At 39.5% G+C, this 17,660-nt stretch overlaps 1 protein-coding gene across 36 annotated transcripts in view; it reads right to left on the minus strand.

Moving 5' to 3' along the window:
* Nrxn1 (neurexin 1) overlaps positions 1-17,660 on the minus strand; it is a 1,073,594-nt gene that overhangs the window by 539,429 nt on the left and 516,505 nt on the right. For all 36 annotated transcript variants that reach the window (XM_029470970.1, XM_029470959.1, XM_029470968.1 and 33 more), the window contains 3 exons: positions 16,311-16,433; positions 9,695-10,076; positions 8,586-8,776 (listed from right to left, as the gene is read on the minus strand). In XM_029470970.1, coding sequence (XP_029326830.1) covers positions 8,586-8,776; positions 9,695-10,076; positions 16,311-16,433 — 696 coding nt within the window. The remainder of the gene's footprint in view (positions 1-8,585; positions 8,777-9,694; positions 10,077-16,310; positions 16,434-17,660) is intronic.

Here is a 17,660-nt window from a genome sequence, read left to right on the forward strand (position 1 = left end):
AAAAGAAGCAACTTAAAAAGAGAACTGGAAATGATTTCTCATGCTGAGTGTATGAATCAAGTTACACTCCCTATGCAAATCTATTGTTTTCTTGAAACTTTTATGTTGTTCTGTCTTTTGTTTTGATTTTTAATACATATCTTACATTAAATAATTTAATTTTCTTATCTCTAAACTATTGAAAATTTATATTGAGTGTGTGGTTCTCCTGTTGTTTCAAATTTAAGAGAACTTCTATTTCCTATAAAGGCCTATTTAATACAAGTTAAAAATACATGTATACCTTAATATACAAGGGTAAAAAGTTACATTCATCATGGTTTTTCTATATAGTTAGAAACTAGTGAACAGTATAGAGCAATGATAAAGCAGTACTCATGGTTTACAGGCACTGACAAGATCTTCTAAAATATTTACTTTTTCCTTAAGAATTGGACATCTTTCTGTATGTTTTTAATTAAAAAACAGTTTCTTTCTTTTAAGAGCACTAGCTGTTTTCACAGAGGACTTGGGTTTGGTTCACAGCACTAACACAGTGACTCCCAATCACCAGTAATTCCAGTTCTAGGGCACCTGATACAGTGTTCTGTCCTCTGAAGACACCAGGAATGTGGTGTTGTGCAGATATACATGCAGACACAAGAACCACACAAACAAAACAAAACAAAACAATAAATGCTAAAAGAATATGATGGGAAATAGGTCTTTTCGTATAGTGAGTGTGTGCTGCTCTCCCAGTATAGAGAGACAGCTCCCCTTGTTGCTTGGCAGCACTGCCTTGTGTTCCCTGCAGTATGGAGAGACAGCACTGGTGGGGATTGCACAGAGAAAACATTAAATAACTTGGGGAAGCTGAATAGAGATGTGAGCATGAAGAATGGATACATTTCTAGGAGTTCTGAGTAAAAGCGGTGTGTGCAAATGTTCACCGAAAGTGCATGGCCGTGCACAAAGGAAGCCTGCAGGACTGCCTGGAGATGGAGGAAGGTTGAGTCTGCTGGAGTGAACACGCATATCATTCATAGGGGTTTACAGTTAGAACTCACTCAGAGAAGTTTCAGATGAACACAGGAAAGTACTGTTAAAGAATGCAGATGACATATCTGTTTGGACCTAGAGTCTGAAGTCACATTTGTCCTCAGTCATCACTTATACTAAAAAAAAGAGAAGGAAGAGGCAGAAGTTGAAATATGCTGTGCTTTCTCCTGCTATTGTGACCACTATCATATCTTCATTTCTGAGATTTGATTGATAATTTTCATTTAATTTAAAAAGTTTTAAAAATATGTGTGTATGCCTGTGTGTGGAAACCTGCAAATCACTGAGGAAAGATGAAGACATCACATAGTTGGAGTTACAGGCAACTATGGACCCATGTGGGTTTTAGGAGCCAAATCTGGGTCTTCTACAATGTTATTCCATGCTCTTAACTGCTGGGCTGTCTCACCAGCTATCAGTATTTTTTTTCAGTGAATATGGTTTTATAATATTAAATGACTATAGAACTGTCTTTAAAGAGAACTCAAATATATTCAGTGGGCCTGTGCATGGTTTTAATACCCAAACATTACCCATTTTGAAGAGATAGCTTGAGGCAAAGTGTAGCATTGTGCCTTGATTATATTAGGTCATCTTGCCTATTTGATGCAATAGATAATATATAAATCCTTAATCTGTAGCTTGACAGTCAAGCCTATAACTAATGACAATGATGACAAGAATTATACTGAGAAGGGTAACTTATTATCTTGACTAGAAGTGAAGAAAGACAGATCTAAGCAAGGGGTTTGCTTCATGAAGATCCTCAATTTTGAATATTATCATTGTCCATGATTCACATTCATGTCCCAGCAAAAATCAGATAGTTATGTCATGGACCATCAAACCTATCAAAAACAGATGGAAGCATGCCTGCTAATCTTATAAATGCAATGGTTTATGATACAATAGACATAGTGTATCGGTACAGGAACTTACAGTGTCTGAAGTTTCAGGACATCAAAGGGCATCAACAGTGTCTGTGTGTTGGATGAATGGGGAGGAGTCAGGAATTAGGATTGGAGCGGGAGAGGGCACCTCCTACAGATAAACTAGAGTTCTTAGCTTTTGATATCTTAGCAACTAGTAAGAAATTAAAAAGTCCAGATGGGATGACCCATGTAAAATTATAATGGAATTTGGTGAAGAAATGAAAAGCAGCTGCCCTAGTTGGGGTGAGCATTACCAGAAACTCGAATTCAGTATGTGGCTACCTGTGGCTCATCTCCATCTCACATCCAGACTTGCCACTCTCGCGTTCTCTGCTCGTAAATCCACAAATGTTTCAGAATGCTTTTCAATTGCTGTTATGGGCCCTCAGTAGCAATCTATTGAGGCTGATAGATAGCAACAATAAAATTTGCTTCCCCTGGTCCATGTAAATGATGAATTAGGGGACTGGAAAGATGGCTCAGGGGTTAAGAACACTTATAGACCTAAGTTGGGTTCTTATGCATAGAATGGATCATAACCATTTAACCATTAGTGAGTCTGTCCAGGGAATCCAATTACCTCTTCTGACACTGAGACCTGGCTCCCTCCTCTGTATATACAGGGTATGCAAGTAGCACACATACGTCAATGTGCATGAAGCACTCACACCCGTAAAATAAATACATTTATAATTGTTTTTAAAAGTCAGGAAGTAAAAGGCTGGATCTGGAGAACATTAAGTAGACACATGATTGGATATATCACTTATCCGGAGGATATCACTCTAGGCAGAGAAAGATGAAGGATTTAAACACGACAGAGTTGTAAGTACAGGCTACAGACCTTTAAGCTGCAATACTGTATGCTGGCCTGGAGTATGAACATTAACAGAAGAACACTCAGAATGAACGTTAAACAAATCACAGACAGCTGTGTGCATCGGGGAAGGATGTCTTCCTAGAGGTGGGGGAGGTGAACGTGGATTAAAACAAACTGTCAGAGATTTGAGAATCAAGAGGATAGGTTTGGGCTGTTTTCTGCAAAGTCTGGGAATTCAATAGATTCAAAAGAAACAATGGTTTTATGTCTCTAATTGTCTTCGCAGTGACTGTGTTGTAACTCTTGTGTGGGGAAGGGAATAACAAAATTGTCAAGTATTACATTGTCAGACTCACTGCCTTATTGTCACTGTTTTGTGCTGTGGTCGTTGCCTCCAAAGTAGTCCCTTTCCCCACTGAACATTGATTCTCAGCTGCACTGCAGCTAAAAAAAAATATATCACTAAAGTGTACTGCCAACCATACCATCCCCAGCTTCTGCAGAGTGTGCAAAGCCCCACTTGATCAGAGAAGCAAAACACCCTGCTTCCATAGAGATCCTTAGAAGGGCGACATCCTTCTCAGGAGGTTTGTGCTGCATGCATGAAAGATCTAATTGGGCATTTATAGCCAATTTATAAAATGAGACCAGCCACCACAGCTGGGAGAACACCTGCTGCACTCTAGAGCCCACAGTGACAGGTCCACTCACTGTGTTTAAATCCCGTGTTTGGGGGGAATTTGACAGTGAGATAATGCAGAGTTCCAAATCTGAACCACTGCCAGTAATGAGATGTTATGTCAGGGCAGTGCCAGCAGGCAGGGTAGAAAGAAGGTCTCAGAGGCATCATGATATTTGGGAAACAGGACTGGGGGGAGGGAGTAGGTGTCAGGGACACCCAGGTCTTCTGGAGATCCAGTGCAGCAATTACAACAAGCAATTACTTTCCCCTCTAAGGCCCTCATGGTTAGCCACTGAAAAGGTGTCTTGTCTCTTCGATTTTCAAATAATCCGTAAAATAACCTCACACAAATTAAGAACATGTTAGTAAATCTCACTACATCATAAACAAGAGGCCAACAAGAATTTCTTCCACTGTCAATATAAGTCAAATTCTTATCTTAACATTTCCTCTCTGAGCAAAAGGATCTATGAAAGAACAAAAGAGCTACCCAAAGTCACACATGCCAAGCAATGAAGCTCAGACACGTTTAAATGTGATCAAAACTTTGGAAGTGACAACATTCAATAAAATGTTTTTCAAAGCACAATGTGAAAAGGTAGATCAGGCTGGTGTGCCTCATGTTCAGGTCCAGAGAAAGAGGTCCGCTAGGGGACAAACTGATCTGCGTTACAAAAGAAAAGAACATGCATAGGATGTATGCAAATCTCCACTTACACATGGAATCCTTTGGAATGGAAAGTCCTGGCTGATTAGAGGGTCTTTTGTTCGCTTGGCCGAGGGAAACTCAGTAGCCGGCAGTTAGCTACCTTTAGACGAAGATTTGAATGGAGATATGGGAAATGCTAAAAGATGAGGAAGGAAATAATTTGGGATTTGTAAGAGGGATAAAGGAGAAGGGGACAAAGTGCTCACCCCCTGGATGACCTAGATGTAGCCAGAGTTACAAGGTGTAATTTTGCTAAGTGGCCACCTGAGGGCACTGTCCGCTATACACCCAGGACCATAGTCCGGCCCCAATCAAATTTTAAAAAGCCTCAATTTGCTGATGGATTTACTTAATTCTTAAATAAGGACACCCATGGAAGATGGAGACCCAAAACTATTCGTCTGTTCTATTTTTATTCTTGAACTACATAAATGAATAAGCAAGACTGACCTCAATTCAAATCCCGGACACTCATAAGGATTGCATACAATAACCTCATTTAAATCCATTGAGTATTTAATAGGGACTCAATAAATATCAGCCCCTTTCCATATATTTTAGCATACAAGTTGCCAAATTAGGACAAGACAAGCACGCGGAGGGATTGCATTATCTCACTAAAGGGGTCAGTACTTAAAAGTTCCAGAATAAATAGAGTCATGCTATGAGATCAGTCCAGAGTACGTGAAAGCTGTCTTTCCTTGCGTGTTGCAGCTTGTACTTAATAGCCAAAGGGAATAGACAGCGGCAGCTGGGAATAAAGATGAAAACAAATTGTATCAGTAGGGAGAGGCATACACCCAGGAGACTTGGGCAGTGCGAGAAAAGATCGCTAGAACAAGGTCATCAGCACGAATTTCTTTTCTGGAACTCTCCTTGGGTAGAGGCTTGTTTATGACGATTTCCATATGAATCGAGGTGGGGAGGAGAGAGGTCTGGGTTTCATATTTCCACAATTACAAGATAAAACCCAGTCTTGGACAAAAGCCTGAATGACTGTCAAGGCTAAATGTGAATTTTACATCTGGAAACAAAGGCATTTTGTTTGCCTGCACTAGCGGAGCGAATTAATCCCCTCCCCAATACTGTGTAACATAGTGCATGGCCCTCTGCTGCCCTCTGGTGTTTCTTTTAGGTATAGTAATGTAAGTGAAACCATCAGAAATTTGATTTAGCCAAGCGACTTCAGATGAGGACTGACCAAAGTCAAACCCATTAAAAAGTGAGTTAAAGACTGTAGAACATAAATTGTGCCTCGGTTCAGGATGCTAATGCACGACATGTAGTGAGGATCTCTAACTAGATCTCTAGTCGTTCCTGGGCATCCTTGGTGAGTTCTTCTGAGAAGAACATGGAATTCTGCACTTCAGGAACTACCAGGCATGCGGTGTAGCTAAGCTGACTGGTTTCACTTAGAGAAATAAAGATTCTTCGTGGATTTGAACAGGGTGTAGGTAAATCAGAATACATTTAATTCTCAGAGGGTGAATGCCAATGAAAATAAACCCACTGACTCAGATACAGTGATTCTCCGGTCAGTTCCAGGTGTGAAGTCCTGCATGTCTCATACCCATAAACTCATCCTTAGTTCCCGTAGCTGCCCACGAGGGAAGGAAAAGTAGCCATTGGTTGTTTTCACTTGTTCTCCCTGTAATCTTTAAACAAGGCTTTCTCAAAAAGTCTTCATGCTTAGCCCAGTTGCAGTATCCACATGCAGTGCCATAGCTTTCCTCCCTGTCATGTCCTACATGTGAGTGCTCAGACTCAGTGTGCTCCTTGGGATGGTAACTTTATGGCAGGACCCTCAGCAGGGGTCAGTGCTCAATAAATAGCAACTGGCTAGCACCGCAGTCCTGCAGAGCAAGGACGTGATGGGTTACATCATGCTCTCCCTCCAGTGTTTCTTGGGATTGCTGTTCCTATTAAAAGTCACAAACTCACGTATAAGCTGAAACTTCAGCCTAGTTTTAGGGAGCAGTTCTTGTTTTGTGACCTCATCTGAGAGGTCTGAAAGCACAGTGGCTTCACAGAATTGAGCAGGATAATTATTGGATTAAATAAATAAATAAATACGGCAACCTAAAGAGGTAGATCTGTAAGTAAGAGTACTACATACACAAGCATGAGACCCCCAGTTCGTATTCCAGAATCCACACAAACAGCCTTCGTGGCCATGCACATGCCTGTAAATCAGTGCAGAGAGGCAGAGACAAAACAGGAGTATGGCTGGGGATTCCTGGTCCAACGAGAGACTGTGGCTCTAAGGAGTATGATGGAGAATGCCAGAGTTAAGACACCCAACACCCTTTTCTAGGGTCCAAACCCACAGCCATACACACAGGAATGTGCTCGTGCAGCCACACACAAAGACCCACATGAAAACAAACACACACATCTACTCAGCGTGGGGATTAGACTCTGACTTAAACTGAGTTTTTGGTTTTCTAAAAACACTTAGTAAGAGTCTTAAACTTAAAATCTGACTCTGTCCACACTTCATGTTATTAATTCATGGTTTCAGCATTTTTTTCATCAGTACTAAGAGTAGTCCATGTTTTAAGAAAATGTGTCTAAGAATTGTAAAGGCACACACTCTTCTCAGAAAGAGTCCTCCTGTAGCATACTATCAAGCTTATATCCATTGCAATAAATAAAAAGCAAACATTTAGGAATTTAGGAATTGCTGTTCCAAACATCTGAAGAGTCACAACCCATGGAATTTCATTGTTCATGATGACAAACTGTGACTATAATTATTAAATCCTTCAAGCAATGCTTCTAGTCATTTGAATCTCTGACATGCCCTCTGAGGTCTCTCGGGAGGATCATGTGTGTGCCTTGAGAACTCTCTGACATAAACCAGGCATTGTTTTATTAGCTCATAGTTGACCTGGCCAGTATACTGAACTTCAGTCTTCCCCCTTCCTTAGAAACGGCCTCCTGAGTCCACCATGCAAATGAGGCCATCCTCTGAATACCAAATACTCAGCTCCCTTCTGTCTCAGAGAAGACAGAGAAACAGAGAAGCTTATTAAACTGCATTCCTTTGAGTCTCCTGTTGGGTTTGCAAAAGAGAAAGAGAGAGCCCTTTGAACTTAACAAGGAGCTTCCTATGAAAGAAGGGAAACAACATTAACACATATTTTACATGTGACAAACTAGGATCCAGCATTGTAAATATGAATCACAATTATATAAAGCAAAATATTTTCTTATTTCAGGGTGGTTAAAGGCGATATTTTTCCCTCTAGAATGACAACAATTTGATTTTCCTTCTCCATTTCTGTAACTCTCCAATGCATTTATTTCTTGAATCAAATGAACAGGCCCCATCAATATAAATCCATTTTTTAAAAGGAAATATGCCTGTAATGATATCTGAGAGGCTTTGCCACGCGCACCAGGACAAAGCAGGGGAGAAGACAGGGAGCTGTGCTTAAATCTGGGTTTATTCCTCTGCCCTCTAGAAGCTACTCCATCCCTTGATGAGATGTCCAAGCCTCTCCGTAACAGTTCAATGTGAGCTTCTCCAGTGTCTTTTTGTCCGGGTCCTTATGACAGGATATGTGGCTATGTTCTCACATGGAGCCATGCAAGTAGAATCTAATGGTATTTTATCCTATTGCTAATTGCCTTCTAAAGCACTAGAAAAATTAAATGTCAATGAAAAAAATGTCTGCTAAGCCTTTCTCAACAGCTCACTAAGCAGCATTCATGTGTGTGTGTCTGTGTGTGTGTGTGTGTGTGTGTGTGACACAGAGAGAAACAGATAGGAAGATAGATAGATAGATAGATAGATAGATAGATAGATAGATAGATAGATAGATGACAAAGATACAGGGATAAGTAACAGGAAGATGTATATGTGTATGTGTGTGCATATGTGTGCATGTGTATATTAGGGATGTGGTAAGGAAAATGAAACTAAAACAGATCACAAATGGTAAGCCACGCTCAGAGATATTGGCAGAAGAGTCTGAAGTCATCAAGGAAATCTTACCAAACAGGGGAATAAAACTAAAAGGGTCTAGAAGTTCAATATGTATCTGGTTCTATTAACTCCAGATTCATAGAAAAGGATCAGGGCTTAAGAAACTTCCAGGTGCCTACTTTTCCTAACAATATCAAGATTAGGAGCACATTTTCCTCATTTTTAATTTTTAATCATGCATGCATTCTTAGGTGTTGCATTTTTGAACTGTTATTAAAAATACATATGTTGGTGCTACATTAAAGGAAGAACAGAGAATTGTGTGTTGTATTATTAATCATGTGCAACAGCCGAAAGTCTGGTCAGCCTTTACAGAAGGCATGTGCATGTGCATGTGCCTTAAGTAAAGGTTTTTGTTTGGTCGTGTACAGATGTTGGAGGGATGCTGGTACTACAACGTAGACAGTACTTACTCTTGAGGTCTAGATTTCTGGCTCCCGCAGTGATTTGTGTTGTGATTTTCGTGTCGATCTTTACTGTGTGGAGATTGCTGGTGTCCCGTGAAATCATCACATTGTGCCACTGATTGTCGTTGAGTGGTTTGTTTGAGCTCCCTTTGATGAGGTTAGCACCGTTTCCCAAGTCAAACACATAATGTAAGTACCTAGAGAGAAAATGAAATGGAGAAAAAAGCCATTGCTTTCTGAACGAACACGGATGGTAAACAAGACATCACACATGGACACTTTCAGGTGAGTTTACCCTTCTAGTGTCTGAAGACAGAGTTGGATGTATGACAAGCTAAAAGGAGACAGAATTCCCCATTTCCACTGTCTTCTCCTTTGGTTAATCACACTGGCATGGCAATACTTCTCATGGAAGGTGTGTTCTCAAGTGTCAACACCATGCTCTAATGCATACTTCCTACTGCACTTGTCTTTCTGTTTAAGACCCCTTAAAATGTGTGCATGATCATCGAAGGAAACTGATTGTCATGGTTTTGTGTTGCATTTTCATATAAGCCTAGACTCAGTTAGGGTTTATGGGGTGTGTGTGTGTGTGTGTGTGTGTGTATAAACATGTGTGTGTTTATATAAGTATGTAATTCACTGGGTGGATAAATAAATGTCCAAATTACTGAAGATGTGTCCATTGGCACTTTTAGGACCTTTTATTTACACACCATTGTTTCTGAACTATTCATCACACAATTAATCTTAAGTTAATTGAAATTTCATCAAATAACTAATATGATAAACTGGATTAGCTACTTGTTTGAGCACATAGTCGCCTAACAATACTTGTGTAGAATTAGTGTCAAACCTCAAGAAATACACATTTGAAGTATGAGTCATAGGAGATCTACCATGAACTAAAACTGATCTGTTCTCACATATATAACTGTACATACAGGCAGCTGCATGTTCTGTATTTACTGAAGATACCTAGTAAAGATTATGAAAAACTGAGTAACTTGAGTTCCTCCTGCTGCTGACCACTGCCTTTCATGTAGAATTTGAATATTGACATTCACTTTTATACAGTGTTTTTTCCTCTTTTCATTGAGCTGATCTATACTTACCCTTTAACTAATTCAACCACAATAAAGTCATTTCCATCCCCACTGTTATATAGAATTAGTCCATCTAGAGATGTTGTCTTGAATTGGAAAAATAGATGCATAGAGGTGTAGGCTTGCAATGTAGCTAAGGCAACATAGCTCGATTTGGTCTTGAAGGTGACAGGATCTGCGATGATGTTTCTGAATCCAAACCTGGCATTGAGTTCACAGTAATCTATATCACCATTTTTGCACAAGTCTATGTATGCCATTCCATTAAATGTCAGGCTTTGCAGGTGCCCAATGAAATTGGAGGGGACAGAGGAAAGGTAGCGTCGTTCTGTGATGATGCCTGTCTCTATGTTATGAAACTCCAGCCTTGTATGATCACCTGCCATTTGGCCTAAAAGAAAAGGAAAAGACATTGCTATAGTGTGCATCTGAAAGACACTTCCAACTGCAGATTTTCACAGTAATAGTATATTTCTAAACATAAAAGGCAGATAACCTACTTGATAGGTGTTACGTGTAGCAAGAATATCGAGGTGATGATTAAGCGTAAAATGATCATACATAATAAAATCCCCTAGACAAGTTTTAATACCCATGTAAATTTTAGATACAATAAAAATGCTCCTCATGCCTGGGTATGTTGATTCTCTTCTGTCCTTCTATGTCTTTTAGGGTTAAGGAAAGTGGACTATGAGTTAGAAGTCAGCTTGACCTAAAATACTGAATTCTAGGCCAGCCTGAGCTATATGAAAAAATGGTGCCTTGACATAACCACCACAACAAAATCCTCATTAACATGTTATCACTTTCATAAAAAGTTAGGTAAAGGAGAAAATAGAAAAGGAAGGTTAAGAAAGCCGTCAAAGATGTGATTGCTCTAAAGAACTGCGCATCCATTAGCAATCCACGCATCTTAGCTTTGTGTTTAGCTAATGTTTTTCTTATTTTCTTCCTTAAATAGTATGTTATTACGTATTGTTCTATACCCTGTATAAATAGGAAAGAGCCACTGAACGTTTTTTGTAATAATGAACCATTACGATGTGTTTGAAATCAAACGTTCTCTCTTTTCCCTTTCTTTTTGAATACCCAGATTGTCTCCTTGCACTGGTCTCCCAAGTTCTTTAGAGATAATCTCTGTGCCTGGACCATGTTCTTCACATTTTTTCATTTTAGATAACCAACTAAGCACCATGCATTAATTCATCCCACACTTGGTTCTGAGGAGAATACAAGTGTCCTGAGCCTACACAACCACAGGAGACCATCTCAAGCATCCTACTGGGATGTGTGGTTGCAGCTTTACTCAGTCACTACTCTATCTAGTCCCACCTCTCCTCTCTCACCAGATCGCTCTGTCAGTCCTGTTAATAGTCAAACTAATGCCATATTTACCTTCCTATAACTTCAAAATAAAATAAAAAATATAAGAACTTTGTTTCTAAGTTGTAAAATACACCATCCATGGAAAGTATTCCTTTTTTGTGTATCATTTCCAAACTTTCATTCCCCATGTATGTCTCACATTCTGCTGCAACTCACAGAGGTCACTTAAACTGCAATCAAGTCCTCCCAGCCAAGTTCTTGGCTAGTTTACCTATCAAATTTGGCATAGTTGGAAAATTTATTAAGCTCATCCTATGCTATCATCCATGATATTAATGAAAACCTTAATTAGGGCCAATATCAAAATCAGGCCCTAAGAAAAGGTGTTGAGCCATTTTTCTAAACTTAATGGATGTTGTGGAACTATCTATGTGGGCTCCCACTAAAAGCTCTGACAAGCTTTCATTTGGTTCATAAGAACAGCAAAGATGCTGGATAGTAACAAAAAACAGGGCTGTAAATAAAATATGACAGACATACTTGGTTATATAAGAAAAGTGTTTATGTTATCAATTGACTTTAATGATTTTAAATTCATTGGCACAAAAGAAGTCTCTTGGATTGTGCTTAATTCTTATTCTCTGAGAATCACCCTTTCTCCAAGTGGCTCCTCAGCTCTCTTTGTTATGTTTTTTTTTACTCTGGTTTGGTTGATTTCCTCTCTACACAGTGAGAAGAAAACCCATACCTCACTGAAGATGACTGTCTTCTCAGCCACATGCTATGAAGCCTCTGGTTATGTTATTTAAGTAAAATACTATTATTTTCTTAGCAATTCTGAATTTTCATATAACATCATTTTGGATTTGCTCTCCAGCTTTTGTTCAATGTCCTTAATACTGCTTTGTTACCAAAGAGGGTAAATATCTTTAATCATTTTTTAAGCTTAAAGCTCTACAGCCATCAGCAGCATTTAGCTATATAGTATAGGGAACATAAAAGACTGAAAAATCACTGAGGCTTCAATAATGATGATGTTGCCTTTTAATATTCTTTACAGCAGCAAAAATCGGATGTGTAAGTTCGTTTACCCCAATTCTAAAGGTAAACAGAGTTTTTATTTACTGAATGAGTTACAGCCATGAACAAGAGAGGTTGGTGGCTCATACAAGGTTAGAGGGATGCTGATGGTCAGATATTAGGAGGGTTATAGGCAGAAGACATCTCTCTCTCTCTCTCTCTCTCTCTCTCTCACACACACACACACACACACACACACGTAATGTATGTAGGGGTAAAAAATCTGAAAAATTTTGTAGATACAGTTTGAAAGATTCACTAATGATATGGGGACAATTTCAAGTTTGAGTTAGTGCATACAGGCTTTCTCGTGTTCAGTGAGAGCACAGAACAACACACACACACAGCACAGAATCACAGGATATTTATAAGAAGTAATGAAATGAAATACACTGACTCGCAATTTAAGGAGACCTCAGAGTTTGTGCAACCCCTCCTTTTATTAGAAACTGTCTATCTTTGGCCCGCTCTACTTGAAATTATCATCCTCATTAATTAAGATAAGTTTTAGACATTCTCAAGAACAAATATATATATACTTTCCATGTTCAACAAATAGGAATAGAATTACTATTTCTTTACTATTTTGAAAAGCTCTAGGGTCTTATATTAAGGGCATCTAGTACTTTATTCCTTAAAATTATTTGTTTATAATATGCCCTATCTGTTTTACGGGATAAAAGGCACTAGGACAGAGCAATACTCTGCTGTGATTTTTGCATATATTGCCCTTGACTTCTAAAGTTCAAGGCCGTGACTTTAAATCCTCTCGATAACAACCAGTTGCTTCAGCAACTAGTGTTAAAAATTCCTCTCTCTTCCGGGAACTGACCTGAGCTAAATCCAGCTGCCCTCCACAGATACCCTGCCTGAGGCGGCTACTTCAGAGCCTCCTATGAATAATGATTGTATTACATTTACACCATTCTATTTCTTTTTACATTCATTACTTTATTTTTTCCTTTTATTGAAAATAGATTCATTTCTCATATAATATATCCTGATTACAGTTTCCCCTTCCTCTACTCCTGCCAGTTCCTCTGCACCCCAACCCCCACCCCACCCAGCTTCAACTTCCTTTCCTTCTCTCCTTAAAAAAGAACAGGTTTCTGAGGGATAATAATAAAATATAATAGGAGAACATGAAAACAATCACATCAGCGTTGGACAACAGAAACAGAAGGAGAAGAGCCCCCACACAGAAGTTTGTAAACACCCACGTCAGCACCGTGCAACAGCCCCTCCTGCAGATATCTTAAGCGGAACACATGCCAGGCTCCCCCACATTGGGACTCTTCCTGCAAGTCCAACACACAGGAAAAAGAAGCAAGATAGTGACACATACTGATGAAATATATGACAATGACAGCTTCATGAACGTGTGGTTCACTTCCTTAAAGAATGATTTCTTCAAACTTTGTAGCCTCATACATGTTACATTTCCATTGAGAATGTTCCTCTTTGCTCAGCCTGGGAAGCCCTTTGAAATGTACTAGGAAAGGGACCCGTCTTGGGTACACAAAGACCCTTCAGGGCTTTGTGCTAACATAATCACTGAGTGCTTTCTCTACAAAAGGTAAAGGAGCTGAGACTGTGCTGTGTGGTTCATTCCCATTGATTAGGGGTGTGGAGACTCCTCTGGCATTGAGTTCCCTAAGTGTTGAGGACAAAGGTTTAGACAGCTTATCTACTTGGGTTACGACCATAAATCTAGAATAGAGCTTGACATCCTGAATGCTAGAGTTCAACTCACAAGCTAAGTGACAAAAAACAAAAACAAAGAAACAAGAAAAAAATAATACCTTATGATAGCCTAAAACAATGAAATAAAGAGGAAAAATAGAATTTTTTCCTGTTCATCAACAAAATGCATTAGAAACAAAGGGCGTGAAGATAAATTGGCTTTTAAGTGATTTCAATATTTTATGAAGCACTGAGATAGTCACCAAGCCACAAAATTAAAATATAGTATAATTTCTTGAATAGAAAAGGAAAATGGTATGGCACTGAAGAAGTGTAACATAAAAAAAAAAAAAAAAAAGACTTGGCCTTTAGGTCCAGGCTTGAGAATGTGACTTTTGTGACTCAATGCTCCAAGGCATGCTAATCATAAAATAGATAGCGACATTCCTCTACCCACCCAGCTTCCTGGGTTCAGGGAGTGTTTGTTCAAAAAAGGGTCACCCTGGCTGTTCTTGGAACCCGCTATGCACATGTGCTATTGTTAGAGGCTCATAGAAACTGTCTTGAGAAATAACCACACAATTATCAGGTATTTTTCCTTGTCCTCATGACTCTTAACTGATATTTTTGCTATTTTCCAAAAACGCCCTCCCCATCCCCTTGAGTTGTGGCTATTTCCTTTAAATACTCCCTTTCCCAGCTCCTCCAAGCCTACAGTCCTGTGTGGTTTACGACTGTGGGACTGTGGGCCCCAGAGTGTGCCTGAAATAAAAAGTCCTCTCGTGGTTTGCAACAAGACCGTTTCTTGTGAGTGATTTGGTGTGTTACCTTTCCTGAGTCAGAATGTGGGGGAGTCCTCACTTTGTGGGTCGTTCAGCACATATGTTCAACTTAGAGGAATATTTAATAAGCTACTTATGCAAATACTGGTAGACAAATTGGCGGGGAAATACAATGCATATAACCATCATATTATAAACTAGTTTGGGTTTGAAAAAGCATCTGAAACTTAAAAATAGAAATATAACACTATAAGTCTATCTATAATTATATATGAATAGCTTAAAAAAGCCAGTGCTACTTGGGTGACAATGTTCTACCACCACCACCACCCCCCAAAGGAGCCACAGACTAACGAAAAACCCTGGTTGTTGATCAGGTGAGTCCAATAGATTGTATTCACATGTACATATGTATGTGCATAAACTATAATAATTACAAAAGAGAGTATGTAGCCTCCCCCAGCCCTGATTCGGCTGTCTCACAGACCTAGATGCCATTGAGAGTGAGACCACCTGGGGTGGAGCCTTCCCACCTTAGGTGGTTCTATTGTTCTGTTACTGGCGCTGTTCTTCTGAGACACTGCTACCTGCTGAGGCTGAGAGATTCCTGAGAGATTCCAAAGACAGCAAGCAACCCAGTGATTGACACCTTCTTGCCAAACCAGTGCTGTCAGACAGATCGCTTACAGGCTGGCTACAGGCATCAAGAGTGGATATGTGGGAGATGGGCTTTCCGTCTATATAAGTACAATTTTTAGTAAACTTTGGGGCTTTGATCAGAATTTTGTCTTGCCCTCGTCTTTTCTAGCCGTCTATTCTCTTTTAGCCCCAGCCTTCCTTTCAGGAGTACTTGGTTTGTGTGGCCGCGGGCGGTCACAACCACAGAAAACCAAAATCCCTGGTTGTTGATCAGGTGACTCCAATAGATTGTATTCATATGTACATATGTATTGCATAAACTATAATAATTACAGAAGAGAGTATGATATTGAGAGGAGTGGTGGTGAGCTGGCCACATTTATATCAATTTGACCCAAGCTAGAGTCATTTTGGAAGACTGAACTTCAGCTGAGAAAATGTCCCCGCCAGATTGACTCCTGGGCTGGCCTGCATTGCGTGCTTGATGACTGAAGTGGGCGGGGTCATCTTAGTGTGGGTGGGGACAGTTTACTGTGGGAGGTGCAACCCATGGGTTGGTGGTTCTTGGTGCTGTAAACTGGGTGGTGGTGGCGCACGCCTTTAATCCCAGCACTTGGGAGGCGGAGGCAGGCGGATTTCTAAATTCAAAGCCAGCCTGGTCTACAAAGTGAGTTCCAGGCCAGCCAGAGATACACAGAGAAACCCTGTCTCGGGAAAAACAAACAAACAAACAAAAAAAAACTATATCAAAACAGAAAACAAAGCAAAACAAACAAAACAAAAACAAAAACAAAGGAGCGCTGTTCCTTTGCGCCTGCTTCAGTTTCTGCCTTTAGGTTCCTGTTTGAATTCCCGTCCTAATTTTTCAATGGTGACTAGACATGTAAGTGTAAGTGTATTCACTTTTGGTTTATCAACATAACAGAAGCCATACCTAAGACAGTGGGGGATGAGAGAAGCTGGTGGGAAGAGAGTGGAAATGATATAAATACATACTATCCATGTGTAAAATTCTCGAAAATTTAAATAAAAAAAAAGAAATATGACAATGATGATGATGACAATGACGATGACAAGGACGACAATAAAAAGGTAACAGGGACCAAAGCATTTACCTGTCATGGCTTGTTGATCATCCACGGTTAGCTTTAAACTTTTTCCTCGCCGAACCACACGCACTGTGTGCCATTCGTTATCATTGAGGTTATAGCCGGCAAAAAGGGTCTCAGGACCTTTGCCTGTAGAATATGCCAAACAGTCATTATGGGCAATCAGAATCACATAAGAAAATGAACCTTACAGAAAGTGTGAGGAAAGAGAACAAGGAAATGGGGAAGCAAGGTAGAAGAAAGAAATGAGAATGGAGAAAGAGAGGAAGAGAGAGAAAGAGAGAGAGAGAGAAAGAAGAAGGAGGAGGAGGTGGAGGGAGGGAAGGAGAGAGGGAAAAGGGAAGAGGGAGAGGGAAGAGGAAGAGGGAGAGGGAGGAGAGAAGCTGGGCCAGTTTTCAAACCCAATAGAGATAGCAAGCAAGGAAAATGACAAGTTAAAAAACACTCAGATGTGACAATTTTAGAATTTTTAGCCTTTTGCATTGATTTAAGACAAGAGAATTAACCTGCTGTCATAAATAGGCACAGTCAATATAGCATTGGAAATATTCCCAAGTTTGCATGTACAACTTTTAAAAGGATATTTGACATGATACTTTTCTTAATCGTGTAGGGTTAGCTTCTGTTTGCCAGTAACACACATTTTTAGATGGGTAAAGAAGCAACTGCACCCTAGTAAGAACATCTGGGTATTGTCTGTATGATGGTTGCTCTTCAGATCTTCAGTTGTGTATCTCCAATATTCAAGAAGTTTCTCGGTTTGTCAGCCTCTGAAGTATATGCACATGTCTGTCTAAAATCCAGGTCTAAAAAAAATCCTAATAAATAAATGGTATCTTGAAAATCTACAAGTATGGTGGGGATGTTTCTGACTACATCAGAATAATAATACTTGGAAAAAGTAGACCAAAGTAAACAACATACAGTTAAAGGCCAGGGGCTGAGGTAGGGGCAATGTTAACTAACAGAGATAAACAATAGAGGCCAAGAGAAAGGAGGCAGAGGGTAATCAATTAATAAAGGAATTTCCAAAGGATGTGTGCGCAGAATTTAAATGGAATATGTTTAATGAAAATTACTAAGGCAAGCAAGTGGGACTATATCTGTGTTTAACTTAAAAACAAGGAAAATGTTGACATAATTGTAATTTAAAAAAAATTATTACATATGAAAATTTAAATAAAAGTATTCAAGGTGATGTTCATTTAGAAGAATATGATGTTAAACATGTATTATTTTGCTTAATGGATTTCTCTCTCTCTTTTTTTTTTTTTTTTTTTTTGAGACAGGGTTTCTCTGTATAGCCCTGGCTGTCCTGGAATTCACTTTGTAGACCAGGCTGGCCTCGAACTCAGA

Source organism: Mus caroli, chromosome 17 (genome assembly GCF_900094665.2).
Source record: "Mus caroli chromosome 17, CAROLI_EIJ_v1.1, whole genome shotgun sequence".
NCBI lineage: Eukaryota > Metazoa > Chordata > Mammalia > Rodentia > Muridae > Mus > Mus caroli.